General features: G+C 45.3%; 1 protein-coding gene across 1 annotated transcript; it reads left to right on the plus strand.

Annotated features, from left to right (window-relative positions):
• Positions 1 to 1,544: 1,544 nt before the first annotated feature.
• On the plus strand, positions 1,545 to 15,076 carry polr2a (RNA polymerase II subunit A). The gene is made up of 29 exons (XM_070854947.1): positions 1,545 to 1,865; positions 2,692 to 2,824; positions 2,931 to 3,067; positions 3,213 to 3,386; positions 3,514 to 3,795; positions 3,882 to 4,043; positions 4,140 to 4,360; positions 4,445 to 4,577; positions 4,680 to 4,804; positions 5,049 to 5,259; positions 5,341 to 5,550; positions 5,639 to 5,807; positions 6,003 to 6,097; positions 6,218 to 6,421; positions 6,535 to 6,757; positions 6,937 to 7,120; positions 7,241 to 7,412; positions 7,516 to 7,621; positions 8,115 to 8,320; positions 8,434 to 8,697; positions 8,856 to 9,063; positions 9,151 to 9,251; positions 9,338 to 9,442; positions 9,532 to 9,714; positions 9,798 to 10,001; positions 10,103 to 10,289; positions 10,392 to 10,505; positions 10,602 to 10,751; positions 11,450 to 15,076. The coding sequence occupies exons 1-29, from the start codon at positions 1,779 to 1,781 to the stop codon at positions 12,598 to 12,600; spliced, it is 5,901 nt and encodes a 1,966-aa protein (XP_070711048.1). The 5' UTR covers positions 1,545 to 1,778; the 3' UTR covers positions 12,601 to 15,076.
• Positions 15,077 to 16,580: the final 1,504 nt, after the last annotated feature.

Here is a 16,580-nt window from a genome sequence, read left to right on the forward strand (position 1 = left end):
AATAGCATTTACTTTAGTCCTCAAAGTAACGTTAAAGTACAACAAAAACCTCCGGTGCCACTGTAAATAATACCCGGCTACTACAACGTTCACATCGAGACAAAAGTTGCTTCGCCAAACCGTGGATTTAATTAGCTAAATGGTTGCTAACCAGCTAGCTTAACGTTTTGCTCCGGTTACGTTCAGTACAAAGCTAAACCGTCAGATTACCTTAATATAGCTTGTGACCATAACACTGCTTAAACGCATACTATATTAGCTTTAAATCTGTATTAACCATGCACAATAAAGGTCGGAAATGTGTGGAGTAACAGACAAACAGCAGGGAATATAGCTACGGGTGCCGTCGTTGTCGGGAAAGAAGTCTTACATTAAGCTAACCACATAACCGGCTATAAGGTTAAGGCTGTACATTTGAACGTTAATGTTCAATAATGTAATCAGATGGCTTGTAATTTACTTAGAATAATTACGTTTGAATAATTCAAGTTCGCGGCCAATTAAATAAACAGCGATCTAATGTTACTAAGCTAACCGCCAAAAACCACGGGATTTCTGTCTGCTTTCGAAACGTGGCCTACAACAAAGTATCCCATTTTACCAAAAATACTTAAAATGTAAAAACAGTTAAATAACACAATTACACATGTATCACACACAGAACACGTATATGCAAAAATAGTCACCAACTACTGAAAAACAAACGGTGAATGAGCACTTAAGGCTTCCCCCACACTTTCCTACAGGGCGTACGGAAAATCCAGTCCGCTGGCCGGCCATCACTCGCAGGCGAGTCCGAGGCTTGCGACAAAAGTCCCAGAGATCCAAAAATGCAGAGGACGAAACGACGACAAGTCAACGTGTCTCTAAAGTAGCTCGAAAATATTCCATTATACAGTGTTTCGAGCAGAAAATATCATGTATTTAGACAATTTTCCTGTGTTTAATGAGAGATCTTTACAGGCCTCAGCCCAGAGCCTCTTTTCTTAGAGCCCAGGCTGATCCAGAGCGAGACGAACGGGCGAACAGAGATTTTTTTTATTTTTGCTCTGAGGGAAGAAATTCACATCGGCCACATTCGGCAAATATCGGAAGCGGGGCGGGTTTTGTTGAAATTATTATAAGAAGGCTCCATTCTTTGTGGCCATTGGTCCTCTCTTTTCTACTACTCAATATTAATGAAACAATGGGCGAATCAGTCGGATTCTTATTAAATATTCATATATTTCATGCAAAATATGCACCGCACCGCCTACTGGCTTTTATTTAAGCCAATCGGGTTTAGTTTAGATTAAATCAACGCCCGTCTTGAGTTCTGATTGGTTGAAAAAATAAGCGTGCTCTCTAATTGGCTGTACGTGCCCTGATGTTAATTATTCATATAACTGTCTTGAATGGCCAATGAGCGTTTTACTACAGAGATCCATGTCCCACCTTCCTGAGAGCCAGTCCCTGTCTTTCTGAGTCAGCGACCCCGTAGTGTGGATTCAGTCTATAAAAACAAGCGTTGAGCCGCTTCATGCTCAGAAGCGCTTAGAGCGCTCCAGAGTGTAGACCAGAAAAAGGGAGGGGAGCAGTCGGTGGCCATCTTACTTAGGACCAAAATACAAATAACTCGGCTATAAAGGCAACCGACAGCAGAGGTCCCTGGGATATCGCCTTCGGAGACTTTCCGGTCACCGTTGGCGGCCTGACCAGAGTCGTGGTGACAATTTAAGGGCTGTTCCTGCTCACAAAGCGGCGTGCCGAGGAAGGACGCGTCTCTTTGAATAGACAGGATGCACGGACCGCCCTCCGGCGACAGCGCATGCCCATTGCGCACGATCAAGAGAGTTCAATTCGGCATCATCAGCCCAGATGAGCTTGTAGGTTTTCTTTTTGGGGGGGAGTGGGGTATTTTATTAATTCTCGTACAGATCACACATCACTCTTACAGTTTCTTGACTAATCTTGTAGTTTAACATATGTGGCAAAGACATGGTTCTGTTTACAACGGAAATGCTCGCTGTTAGCCTAGCCTAGCTAGCTGTGTCGGGCTGGAGCTTGTGCTAACTAGCATGTAGCAGGAAGTTTTAAAAACTTTAAGCACAACACTCTGAAAAAGGATCCAAGCTATCACATGAATTAAACCCCCTTTTTATTAATGCAATGTACCATGTAGGCCCATGAGTAAGTAGAAATATTTGTTTTATAGCTATTTGTTATGGACACAGCTCGTTTGGTTGTATGCAGTGGTCTGTTTTCTCACTAAATAAATGAATAAAAGGGTACTTCAACAAAGTCAGATATGCATGTTTTCTTTAACTCAGGATTGGGTAGTAGTTGCCAGGATTAATGACTACTAGATCATGTATGTTTGTTATTGAGCATAATGTTTCCTATAGTTAGAGCTACTGTTTATTTTAGCCAAGTGCAGCTATTGTCAATTAAACCATGATTTGTGTAAATTTTTTCACATCTTGTAATTGAAGTATTTTTCTTTAGCACTGGATGGTGAATGATGGTTTATAGAAATGTATATTCTTTTCACTGATGTGGATTAATGGTTGTGGAAAATACATTTTTAATGATCAACATATCAGTAGAGTTATTGATATTTATATTAGCACTCTAGTATATGATCAGCTGCACATTGTTTGTTTTAGCATCATCTTATACGTATATATGGTGGTGTTGTTTTGTTCCCCCCAGAAACGGATGTCCGTTACAGAAGGGGGAATCAAGTACCCCGAAACAACAGAGGGAGGACGTCCTAAACTTGGTGGCCTTATGGACCCAAGACAAGGGGTCATAGAACGAACTGGACGATGTCAGACATGTGCAGGTACAGCGTCATATTAGCATTTCACACTAAAATATATTGTCGATCGGGTCACTCCTGTTCCTATTTGATGTCATAATTTAATTTTTCATGGCTTTTGTTTCCTCAGGCAACATGACAGAATGTCCTGGCCACTTTGGTCACATAGAACTGGCAAAGCCAGTTTTCCACGTTGGCTTCATAACAAAGATAATGAAGGTTCTGCGATGTGTTTGCTTCTTTTGCTCTAAGCTATTAGTGGATGCGGTAAGTATACTCAGCAGTACTTACTTACAATACGAAATGATTTAAAAGAAAATGCTGATAATTTATTATTAAAGCCTAATTTCAGTTTTGTTCATAGCATTTTCAGTTTTGATGCTTAACTTGCTCCCGTTGCTGTAACCTCTAGAACAATCCAAAGATCAAAGACATCCTGGTGAAATCAAAAGGGCAGCCCAGGAAGCGTCTGACACACGTCTATGAGCTGTGTAAAGGAAAAAATATCTGTGAAGGAGGGGAGGAGATGGACAACAAATTTGGAATGGAACAGCAGGAGACCGAGGAGGACCTTAGCAAGGAGAAGGTATTTGGGGGGGAGTCTTTTTGTCACAGTTAAAAGACATTTGAGCTCTCATCAGTCACTGCACTGTTCAACTTATTTTCTTTTGTCACACTCATCCTTTCACTCCCCCACTATGTGACCTACACAGGGCCACGGCGGCTGTGGACGCTACCAGCCAAGTATCAGACGTTCTGGCTTGGAGCTGTACGCCGAGTGGAAGCATGTTAATGAGGATTCGCAGGAGAAAAAAATCCTGCTGAGTCCCGAGCGTGTGCATGAGATCTTCAAGCGCATCTCGGATGAAGAGGACGTCATTTTGGGCATGGACCCCAAGTATTCCCGACCAGAATGGATGATTGTAACTGTGTTGCCTGTGCCTCCTCTGGCTGTCAGGCCCGCTGTGGTCATGCAGGGCTCTGCTCGCAACCAGGTAAAGTAATGTGATTCCACACTGGATGTTTTAAGCCGTTTAAAATCAGATCAACACCTGACGGACCGTTAACTTCTCTTTCAAAGGATGACTTGACCCACAAGCTCGCTGACATTGTCAAAATCAACAACCAGCTGAGAAGAAACGAGCAGAGTGGTGCGGCAGCTCACGTCATCGCTGAGGATGTCAAACTGCTTCAGTTTCATGTAGCCACCATGGTGGACAATGAATTGCCTGGCCTGCCAAGGGTATGTATGCACTGTCATATGCCCTTTTAAATTTAGTTACATTTCAAAGCAGTATTTTTACAGCTTTTAAAATGTAATTAATGTTTCCATTCACAGGCGATGCAAAAGTCTGGGCGCCCTCTGAAGTCCATAAAACAGCGTCTAAAGGGGAAGGAGGGACGAGTCCGAGGTAACCTGATGGGCAAGCGTGTGGACTTCTCTGCCCGAACTGTCATTACCCCAGACCCCAACTTGCAAATCGACCAAGTGGGCGTACCGCGGTCCATCGCAGCAAATATGACCTTCCCAGAAATTGTCACACCCTTTAATATTGACAGGTACTGAGGAGACGTTAACTGACTGCATTTTATTTAACGTGTTAATGAAATGTGATGTCAGCTAATTCACTGTGCTGACCGTAGGTTACAAGAACTGGTGCGAAGAGGCAACAGCCAGTACCCAGGAGCCAAATACATCATCCGGGACAATGGAGACAGAATTGACCTGCGATTCCACCCCAAACCAAGTGACCTTCATCTGCAGATTGGCTACAAGGCAAGATTAAAATAATTCTAAGCCACTCTAGAGCTAAGTCTGTGCCCAAGACTGACAGTCAAATATATTTTTATGTATGACTAAAAGATGTTTTCCATTTAGGTGGAAAGACACATGTGTGACGGTGACATCGTCATCTTCAACCGACAGCCTACACTACATAAAATGTCCATGATGGGGCACAGGGTCCGGATCTTGCCGTGGTCCACATTTCGACTCAACCTCAGGTACCAAATGAAGACCAGACCTGGCTCTCTCTCAAAAATGTTTCCTTTTAAATTGGGCAGTGACTTTTTATAATAATAATGATATTATTAGAATTATTGTTGTAATTGTTATTATTATTATTCAGGGTTTGCCAATTAAAGTCGCGATGAAGTTTATGTCACATTACACTGTCTGAATTTGGTCCTGGTCGCTGTTGTATTATCCTCAGCAGTTCTAACATCCCATCCTCTTTTCTCCCACCAGTGTCACCACCCCATACAATGCTGACTTTGACGGGGATGAGATGAACCTCCACCTGCCTCAGTCCCTCGAGACGAGGGCAGAGATTCAGGAGCTGGCCATGGTGCCCCGTATGATCGTCACACCCCAGTCCAACAGGCCCGTTATGGGTATCGTGCAGGACACCCTCACAGCTGTCCGCAAATTCACCAAAAGAGACGTCTTCTTAGAGCGGGTGAGGACATTGTTACGAGAGATCACCGGCAGCTGCCGTTTGTGGTTTGAAGGGGTCTTAACACACGTTTCTCCTCCTCAGGGTGAAGTGATGAACCTCCTCATGTTCCTCTCCACTTGGGACGGGAAAGTGCCTCAGCCGGCCATCCTCAAGCCTCGTCCTCTGTGGACAGGCAAGCAGATCTTCAGCTTAATCATTCCTGGACACATTAATGTGATCCGCACACACAGCACCCACCCAGACGATGAAGACAGTGGCCCATACAAACACATCTCACCTGGGGACACCAAGGTACAGTCCCCCTGATTGACGATATGTATATTAGAGACTGAAAATTATTGACAATGCAGGTGACCCCGCATTCAACTCATTCTCACAGGTCATAGTGGAGAACGGTGAGTTGATCATGGGCATCCTGTGTAAGAAATCTCTGGGAACCTCAGCTGGCTCCCTCGTCCACATCTCCTACCTGGAGATGGGCCACGACATCACCAGACTCTTCTACTCCAACATTCAGACTGTGGTCAACAACTGGCTGCTCATCGAGGGTAAGAAAACACTATATACTACGTATCTTGCTTGATGTATTTTAGTGGTGATGAACGATGAACATGAATCAACAATTATATTTTTCCAAAACTGATATTTAGTGTTTTTTCACTAAAGCAACCCTTTATATTCATTCTTAGAACTTATTTTGTCTAATTATTTAATATCAAGTCTACTCTTGATATTTTCTCCAGGTCATTCCATTGGTATTGGTGACTCCATTGCTGATGCCAAGACCTACCTTGACATCCAGAATACCATCAAGAAAGCCAAACAGGATGTGATAGAAGTAAGCACAAAGTATTTTTATAGTCACCAACATCTCTACAACTCCCAGAGTAACTCAGATTTGTTTTTCCAGCATGAAAATCACACGTAGAAAAGTTACATTTTGCTTTCTTCCTGCCAGGTCATTGAGAAAGCCCACAACAACGAGCTGGAGCCGACCCCTGGTAACACACTGAGGCAGACCTTCGAGAACCAGGTCAATCGTATCCTAAACGATGCTCGTGACAAAACGGGATCCTCAGCCCAGAAGTCTCTGTCTGAGTACAACAACTTCAAGTCCATGGTGGTGGCTGGTTCCAAAGGATCAAAGATTAACATCTCGCAGGTAAAATAGTCCGTCTGACCGCCATGACCTCACAAGAGATGAGTGGAAAGGCTTAATCTGCATGATCTTTGACACCCGTGTCTCTTCTCCGCTCATCCTCCTTCCGTATTCAGGTTATTGCTGTGGTGGGGCAGCAGAACGTGGAGGGTAAGCGAATCCCCTTCGGCTTCAAACACCGCACGCTGCCTCACTTCATTAAGGATGACTACGGTCCTGAGAGTAGGGGCTTCGTGGAGAACTCCTACCTGGCTGGCCTGACGCCAACAGAGTTCTTCTTCCATGCCATGGGAGGCAGAGAGGGTCTGATCGACACAGCTGTCAAGACTGCTGAGACTGGTGAGCAGGGCGAGAGTGGTCAATACGCAGGGAGAAATTAGTGTGGATAAGTCTCGTAAATATACAAGGACGCGCTTTTATTCACTTTTTTTCATCAGGAATTACTAGACTCAGACCCAACAGGCATTCAAACAGGCTGTCCAACAGTTTAAAGAGGTAAATGTGTTCGGCCCCACCAGGTTACATCCAGCGTCGTCTGATCAAGTCCATGGAGTCGGTGATGGTGAAGTATGATGGCACGGTGCGTAACTCCATCAACCAGGTGGTTCAGCTGCGTTATGGTGAGGACGGCTTGGCGGGAGAGAACGTCGAGTTCCAAAATGTGGCGACACTCAAGCCCTCACACAAAGCCTTTGAAAAGAAGTAAGTTGCACACTCATTAGAAGAGGCGAGCTTTGGGTTTTATATGACATGGGGCGTGAATGACGTTCCGCCTTTTCTCCAATTAGTGGCGTAACCCTTCATTTCCTCTAATCTGTTTAGGTTTAAGTTTGATTGCACCAACGAGCGAGCGCTGAGGCGGACGCTGCAAGAAGACGTAGTAAAAGACGTGCTGACCAACGCTCACGTGCAAAGTGCCTTGGAGAGGGAGTTTGAGAAGATGAAGGAGGACAGGGAGATCCTTCGAGCCATTTTCCCCACCGGGGACAGTAAGGTGTGTGCTCACATTTGTACACACAGCCCTGCTTTTTAACGATCTCTCGCTCTGCCAAGTGAAACCAAAACACTCACGCTGCCATGTGTCTTCTGGCATGCAGGTCGTGCTGCCATGCAACCTGGCCAGGATGATCTGGAACGCCCAGAAGATCTTCCGCATCAACACCCGAACCCCAACAGACCTCAATCCTCTAAGGGTGGTCGACGGTAAGCCCAAAAATAGCAAACCACCTCAGCCGTAGCTGTTACAGCTGAGTTGCCACTCAGTTTTGTCACCATATATTTAGTGACAGGAGTTTGTGAACCATGCAGTCGAACCACTGGGTGTAGGATTATAACTAGGAGGTCGTGACCTCAGGTGCTCACTTAAAGCCATGTAAAGCCACCCGGTGAATCCAGGCCTGTTACATAAGAAGTAGAACAGCTTATGTCCTGGTCTCTTTCTTAGTTAGAGAGAAGAAATTATCACTGGTGGCAGCAGTGTCGAGGATCCAAACATTATTATACCACAGTGACAGGAAAATGTAATATTGTCTGAGAGAAAGATATATTTTTATCCCACTGTCAGCTTTAAATGTTTCATAAAATGTCCACGCTGTTGTGGATTTTTTAGACAACACAACTTTTTATTTATGAATTGATTTAGACACAAATGTGGAGCATGAATATGTAACCTCTGGGTGTGTGTTTGGATCCCCAGGTGTTCATGACCTCAGTAAGAAGCTGGTGATTGTGAATGGCGAGGACCCGCTAAGCAGACAGGCCCAGCAGAACGCCACTCTGCTCTTCAACATCCACCTGCGCTCCACACTCTGCTCCAAACGCATGACGGAGGAGTTCCGCCTTTCCACCGAGGCTTTCGACTGGCTGCTGGGGGAGATTGAGACCAAATTCAACCAATCAATTGTAAGTGCAGCACAATGTCGTATGTAGCTTGAGAGCTGTCGGATCTCTACTAGCGTTGACCATGAAGACCATTATCCTGACGCACTAATCCTCATGTTGTCCTCCGTTCCCAGGCCCACCCAGGTGAAATGGTCGGCGCCCTGGCCGCTCAGTCGCTGGGAGAGCCAGCCACCCAGATGACCCTCAACACTTTCCACTACGCTGGTGTGTCAGCCAAGAACGTAACACTCGGTGTGCCTCGTCTGAAGGAGTTGATCAACATCTCCAAGAGGCCCAAAACACCCTCGCTGACCGTCTTCCTGCTCGGCCAGGCAGCACGTGACGCTGAGAGGGCCAAGGACATCCTCTGTCGACTGGAGCACACTACTCTGCGCAAGGTGAGGAAAAAGAAAATACTGAGCAGCTCCTCCTAATGTAGTTTATTTTTAACCCAGAACACTTCTTGCTTCACCATTGCATATCTAATAATGTCCTAAATGGAAGAATTTCATCCGGATTTTAAAAGCGGTGAGTAAAAATGAGCTTCTTTACATAGGTGACGGCCAACACCGCCATCTACTACGACCCAAACCCCCAGAACACCGTGGTGGCTGAGGACCAGGAGTGGGTCAACGTCTACTACGAGATGCCCGACTTCGATGTGACGCGCATTTCACCGTGGCTGCTGCGCATCGAGCTCGACCGCAAGCACATGACCGATCGCAAGCTGACTATGGAGCAGATTGCAGAGAAGATCAACGCAGGTGGGTTATGCACTCGCAGTGCTGTTCAGTCCTTTTAACAGAAACTAGGTGACTTTCCTCTAATGCCCCTTTTGTTCTTTCTGCAAGGTTTCGGGGATGATCTGAACTGTATTTTCAATGACGACAATGCTGAGAAACTCGTTCTGCGAATCAGAATCATGAACAGCGACGAGAACAAGTTCCAAGAGGTGAGCAGCAATGTTATATCCAATAACGATTAACACGTTGTAGGCGGCTCTCTCATTAATCACAAATGACTGTTTTCCTTGTCTAGGACGAGGAGGTGGTGGACAAAATGGACGACGATGTGTTCTTGAGGTGCATTGAGTCCAACATGCTGACAGACATGACCCTGCAAGGCATTGAGCAGATCAGCAAGGTAACGGATCTAAAGCGAACTTGTTACCATTAACGGAAGCGTTTACACACCTGCAGCTGCAAGTCAACGGTGCCGCTCCTCTCCTCCAGGTGTACATGCATTTGCCCCAGACGGACAATAAGAAGAAGATCATCATCACGGAGGACGGGGAGTTCAAGGCCCTGCAGGAGTGGATCCTTGAGACGGACGGAGTGAGCCTCATGAGGGTCCTCAGCGAGAAAGACGTGGACCCTGTCAGGACCACCTCCAACGACATCGTGGAGATCTTCACGGTACGGAAGCACAAAAATGGTTTTGTCTCAACCGCGGAATTATAGCAGATTTTAAAATTGTTTTTTTTGGGTCTCTTACTCAGGTCTTGGGGATCGAGGCGGTGCGAAAGGCTCTGGAGAGGGAGTTGTACCACGTCATCTCCTTTGATGGCTCCTACGTCAACTACCGTCACTTGGCTCTGCTCTGTGACACCATGACGTGCCGCGGTCACTTGATGGCTATCACGCGTCACGGCATCAACCGTCAAGACACAGGACCACTCATGAAGTGTTCCTTTGAGGAGACGGTGAGAGGATAGTCAGTAATTGTACTCCAAGTCATCCTTGCGGCCTTTCGATGAATAATAACTCACTCCCTCTCCACTCGTTCTTGCGTTTCCTCCTCCAGGTGGATGTGTTGATGGAGGCGTCTTCCCATGGTGAGAGCGACCCCATGAAGGGTGTGTCGGAGAACATTATGCTTGGCCAGCTCGCCCCAGCTGGTACAGGATGCTTTGACCTGCTGTTGGATGCTGAGAAGTGTAAATATGGCATGGAGATCCCCACAAACATACCTGGCATCAGCGTGGCTGGACGTAAGTGGAGCGATCTTTGCCGGATGTAAAGCAGAATTGTTTGCATGGTAGACAAAGTGCAAGAGCCGCGATATTTACGCCCCGTGTCCGTCTTGTTCGCAGCCACTGGAATGTTCTTTGGCACGGTGCCGAGCCCCATGAGCGGTATGTCACCAGCCATGACCCCGTGGAACACCGGAGCAACGCCAGCCTACGGAGCCTGGTCCCCCAGTGTTGGTGAGTGTACGCTCAGGTCGCTTTGGCTCTTCTCCACTGCTTTTTTTGTTTTGTTTTGTTTCACTCACCAAGTTTTGCCTTTTTTTGTTCTTTCAGGAAGCGGCATGACCCCTGGAGCAGCAGGTTTCTCTCCCAGCGCAGCATCAGACGCCAGTGGCTTCTCTCCAGGCTACTCCCCGGCCTGGTCCCCCACTCCTGGCTCTCCGGGATCTCCAGGACCTGCCAGTCCGTACATCCCATCTCCAGGTTAGACACTGCTGAAGCCTTCTTCTTTTTTGTCTAAAAAAAATAATAATTATTATGGTGATACAAAATCAATGCTCAAAGCAGCTAATTTTTACCTTTTTAGTATAAATTATATGAACTATTCAATATACAATATGTAGATTTTTTTTAAAGAGACATTCTAAAACATTTTAACAGATTTTTAATTATTTAACATTTTCTGTGGACTTTAATGTGGTTTTAAAAAATGTTAACTATTTGCATAAATCAGTGACACCTTTTTAAAATAAAAAATGTACCTCAACTTGTAAGATATTTGAAAAGATTAAGATCAGTTAAGAGTGAATTTGTGAATTAGTTACATTAATATTAAATATACTTACAATCTTATAACATAGAATATTAAACTGTAAGAGGTTGGTTTTGGAAATGATGGGCTGATGAATTAGATATTACTTTTCTACTTTTTTCTCGAGTGACATCTTTGTGTGTATTATCTTATTTACTTAAATAGTTGGACGATAGTTTAACAATTAAATATTTTGTTTAGTCGGAACCATTTTGTATGAGCAAATAAACGATAGTTACATTAATGAAGGACTCAACTGGAAGAAGCATTGAAGTATTTTAATAGTCAGTCAGTTGTTAAAGTCTGTTCATATAAATGGTTTGTAGAAACAGGACATGTTACCCTTAAGTTTCTGTGTTCTCCTCTTTAGGCGGAGCCATGTCACCCAACTACTCGCCCACCTCTCCGGCCTACGAGCCTCGCTCGCCCGGAGGCTACACCCCACAAAGCCCCGGCTACTCTCCAACATCCCCCTCCTACTCCCCCACTTCTCCCTCTTACTCCCCCACCAGCCCCAACTACAGCCCGACGTCTCCCTCCTACTCGCCCACCTCGCCCAGTTACTCCCCGACCTCCCCGTCCTATTCGCCCACGTCTCCATCTTATTCCCCAACGTCCCCGTCCTACTCACCCACCTCCCCCTCCTACTCGCCCACATCCCCCTCCTACTCTCCCACCTCGCCCAGCTACAGCCCGACGTCGCCGAGCTACAGCCCGACGTCGCCCAGCTACTCACCCACCTCCCCTTCTTACTCGCCTACATCCCCCTCTTATTCTCCCACGTCTCCATCTTACTCCCCCACCTCCCCCTCCTACTCGCCCACCTCTCCTTCCTACTCGCCGACCAGCCCAAGCTACAGCCCCACATCGCCGAACTACACGCCCACCTCACCCAGTTACTCGCCGACCTCTCCCTCCTACTCCCCTACATCGCCCTCTTACTCCCCGACCTCCCCCAACTACACCCCGACCAGCCCCAACTACTCCCCCACCTCTCCATCGTACTCCCCCACCTCTCCGTCCTACTCGCCCTCCAGCCCACGTTACACCCCGCAGTCGCCCACCTACACACCCAGCTCCCCCTCATACAGCCCCAGCTCCCCCTCCTACTCCCCCACCTCCCCCAAATACACCCCGACTTCACCCTCCTACAGCCCCAGCTCCCCAGAGTACACTCCCACCTCTCCCAAGTACTCCCCCACCTCGCCAAAGTACTCCCCAACGTCGCCGAAGTACTCGCCCACTTCCCCCACCTACTCCCCGACGACCCCAAAATACAGCCCCACCTCTCCTACCTACTCCCCCACCTCCCCCACATATACCCCCACCAGCCCCAAATACTCCCCCACCTCCCCTACTTACTCCCCGACCTCCCCCAAGTACTCGCCCACGTCTCCCACGTACTCGCCAACTAGTCCTAAAGGCTCCACGTACAGCCCCACCTCCCCTGGCTACAGCCCCACCTCGCCCACCTACAGCCCGGCCATCAGCCCCGACGACAGCGACGAGGAGAACAACTGATGAGCCGCGGAGGAGAAGGGGAGGCAGCTGAAGAAACCCCGTCACCTCATGGTGGACACCTGAAGGACAGCACCTTTTAACCAGCTGGAGGAGGCGGCGCTTCTAGCCACAGGGGTCCCAACTGTGACCGTCTCTCTCCTTTGGGACCTCTGTCATGCTCCAGTCTTGACCATCCCGAGGCCCCTCCCTTTACCACAAGAAATAGTTAAAACTATTATGTGAAAGACTTGAACTGCTTTGCCTGAAGGAGAAAAAAAAAAAGGCTGCCTTTTTGAAATAGTTTTTTAATTTTCACATGGGGTGTTGGAGCAAAACTGCAAATCCCAAGAGGGAATTAAAAGGAGAGGAAGATGTGGTGAACACAAAACGGGCAGAAAATGTCCCTTTTTAACTTTATAGTGTACTGCATCCAGTCTCTCTCTCATTCTCTAAGTGTTGAGTGTAACGTTGTAGAAAGCATACATATTGCCAAAAGCCTTTTGAAAAGCAGATTGTATTCATCACTAAAGCATAAGCTCTAAAGGAAATCAAGGAGGTAAAGTTCAGACTTTGTTTACTGCATATTTCACCACGGTGTATCTTGTTAGACCTTTCGCTGCTTTTGTAAAAGTGCAGTTGCTTCCAGTTTTTGGGGGCATCTCGTGGATAAAAAGGTGGCGCTTTAGGTGTTTAATTATCTGGAGAAGGAAGTTGTTGGATGATCAGCAAGGAGGGCAAGACTGGAGAGAGAGAAACTGGCTCGCAGGGATAAGAAATTTCAGTCTGAACGTCATTGACTACATAAGCGTACGTACCTATCGCCCTCCCCTCTTCCTCCTTCACACCCCAAAGACGAAACCTGAAAGATGTCATGAAAACACCCACCAGCATCCTCTTGTCCTCTACCATTTTGGAGACTTGTGCATCAAAAGAAAAAAACAAAACAAACAAAAAAAACGACAACACTTTTCCAGATATATTCTTCCTGTGACTCTGGGAATTAAATGATTTATACGAAGAAAAAAACAAACAAGTCAGAATGATTATTCTGTCTTTGATTTTGATCCTAGGAGGAAACACGGATGAGGCATACTAGTTTGGCGTTGCTGCTTTTGTCATTGTTTGCATGAGTAGCACATGTTAATACATTTTAATCAAGCTTTAGGTTGACATTTTTTCAAATCCCTCCCACTTCTTGCTAATCTTCGTCCCATTTCTGATAGCTGACGTGTACACAGGTTTATTTGGACTATTCAATTTATTTAAGAAAGAAAGTTAACTACTATTCTGTGTGAATATGAATAGAGTAAAATTAAGAACTTTAATTTTTTTTGGCTTTTCTCTAGTTTGCTTTTGGTGACTGTGTTTGCAGGAGGCTCATGTTCATATACTGTGGATGAAGGGGCAGGGGGATGGAGGGGAGTTCTTTTATTTTCTCCCCTGTTTGTTTTTTTTTTTTTTTTGGTCAAAATGGCGACTGCTCTTTTCCACTAACAGTTGTACAAACGTTGCATCACCAGGTTGCGACCTTGCTTCAGTTAAAGGTAGTAGGGCAGTGCTCAGTTCAGTGTTTTCACTTCTCGGGACGCCAGAGGGCAACATTTGCCCTCCCGTTGGCCTTTCTCTTCACAGCGGCGTGGAACAGTTCATTTTCTTTTAAGCAGAGATGGTCCTAAAAAACCACATTTGGGCCTCTCTATTAAAAAAAAAACCTTACCCACTACATTAGTGTGACTTTTTTTTTTTTTTTGAATATGGGTGCTTTCTCACATGACGTAATCTAGTTTGACTGTGTTAGGGAACCATCTGTATGCCTGACAACAATGGAGACATTTTTCCCTCCCTTACTCGTTACATTTCATCATTCGACGTGGTTTCTGAATTTATTGGACTAGCTGGGTCTCCTCCCTCTTCATCCACAAGTGATCCTCATTTCTGAATCAGTGTTTCTTTTTTTTCTACCAGTGTATGTACCTGTGACAAGAGGAATCAGAGGCAGGGGGGGGACGTATTGAATCTGACTGGGAGTCCTGAGGAGATAAACTACAGCTAGTTATCTTTTAAATTCTGTTTAAATAATCTGTCAGATTTTGTGAAACGTCGCTTCCAAAATGGTCGTGAATTGAAAGGACGGCATCTTCTGGCCTTTTGAGATAAAGCAGGTTTGGTAATTGCACTTAGTAAATATTGTGGTGGACCTAAGCCCCAGACATTGTCACATATTGTCCACTATGCTTTGCATCTAATCCTGTTGTCTTAACTGTGTGCTGTCCAGTCAATTCAGAACATCAGGACTCCCGGGTTGTATGAATGTGTGTGTGTGCGTCCGAGGGCGAGACAGGGTTTCAAACTGAGGAAAGACTTCACATGTCTGGGCAAAAGAAGGTTTAACTTGAAATTGCCACTGTATAGAAATCAGTTCATTATCTCATTCTCTGTATCTTTGTTCTGTTTGTTTTTTGACTTGGGGGAAAAAACGAATAAAAGTTTTACTACACGTCTGTGTTTTTTTTATTTTATTTTTTACGTCGATCACATTCTGCTGATTCTGATTAAATTAAACTATATAAAAGTGGACAGGGGTAGTAAATATGTGGCTCCATACTGACCAGCTACGACATTAAAATGTTGCTTAAATGGCGATGAATCGGTAACACTTGGAAATATATTCTACTCTCAAAGGGCTACTTCTTAATGCTTTACAATAATATATATGTACTTTCAAATAAAGGACTTTTACTTGTAATTAAGCAGTTTTGCATTGTTGTATTGCAAATTATACTAAAGTAAAAGACATTAATACTTAATCAATACTTACAGAAAACAGACCTCTCTAATGATGGATAATTTCACTCATCAAACAGCTGCAATCAATAACACTGTTAATGACAGGAGAATCACCCACACATGCCATGTTCACTTACTGAGGCAACACATGATCCCTTGATGAGTCCTGATGTGAAAAACCTGTGCCAGTAAACCACATGAGCGCACTGAGGCTCTGTAGTGTCCTCTGAGTGAAAGATAACATGCTGCTGCCTCATGGGGGAGCTCTCACCTTAGCTCACAGGAACTTAACCTGCCAGTCAGGCTGATTCCCAAACTGGCTCTGAATGACCACGGGGGACTAGTCATTGGGGACTCCTCTTATTCTGGAAATTGACTTTACTGGTAAGATGTGTAAAGTTAAAGCTGAAATTTAGGATTTATTTCCCAGTTTTACCTTCCTGACCTTGCAAACTCAGCCAAACTAGCTCAAGATGAGCAACTGCTAAATGTTTATCATAGCTGTAAACTATATCTATGCAGCTATAACAGTGTTTAAGCGCTATCTCACTGCATTTATCACTCCAGTAATATAATATTTAACTGCAACAGTAGGCCTGAAATGTGTATATATACATGACTTTAATATAGTTGAATAAAATTTAGAATACAAAAAGTATTAAAAATCAGTATCATAGTCAGTTCATGTGCAGGCTGCTGGCCACCTCTTGACTTTCCTGCATTTTACTTCCATAAGCAGCACGAGCTTGTGTGTCGTTACATCAGCAGAGAGCTCCATTGTTTGTACCGTCTCATGTCTCCAGCAGGTGACAAACCATGCTTGCGTTGCAAGGGTGGACTCTCCCATGGGACTCACCCTGGTGTATTTGCTTCCCCAGAAGAGGCCGCTCAACGAAAACAGCTTGGGCTGTCTCACATACCATTATTATTTCCCTTTAAAACACTCACACTGGGTGACAGGACCATATGTTTTAGATGCTTAACTTTGCCCACATTTTCACAAAAGCCTACCTGACACATGTGATATCTTTCTACTGGAATTTAGAATAAAACTGTGTGGGTTGAACAATGTTTAACTGACATGAGCTGGTGTTGGCTGACTCACCACAGGGATTAAATAACGCCCCCCCCCTCCAAGAGAAAGAGTGATTACTGTTCTGACATGAAATCACATCTGTTCACCACAACTGTAAAGCTAAATACATTAAAAATAT

Source organism: Pempheris klunzingeri, chromosome 23, assembly GCF_042242105.1.
Source record: "Pempheris klunzingeri isolate RE-2024b chromosome 23, fPemKlu1.hap1, whole genome shotgun sequence".
Taxonomy (NCBI): domain Eukaryota; kingdom Metazoa; phylum Chordata; class Actinopteri; order Acropomatiformes; family Pempheridae; genus Pempheris; species Pempheris klunzingeri.

Bases quoted from the DNA above. Each gene is read 5' to 3' on its own strand.
- polr2a (XM_070854947.1), top strand. From the start codon at position 1,779: ATGCACGGACCGCCCTCCGGCGACAGCGCATGCCCATTGCGCACGATC. The intron at 5,808-6,002 runs GTAAGAAAACAC...TATTTTCTCCAG, and splicing joins CAACTGGCTGCTCATCGAGG to GTCATTCCATTGGTATTGGT. The intron at 10,506-10,601 runs GTGAGTGTACGC...TTGTTCTTTCAG, and splicing joins AGCCTGGTCCCCCAGTGTTG to GAAGCGGCATGACCCCTGGA.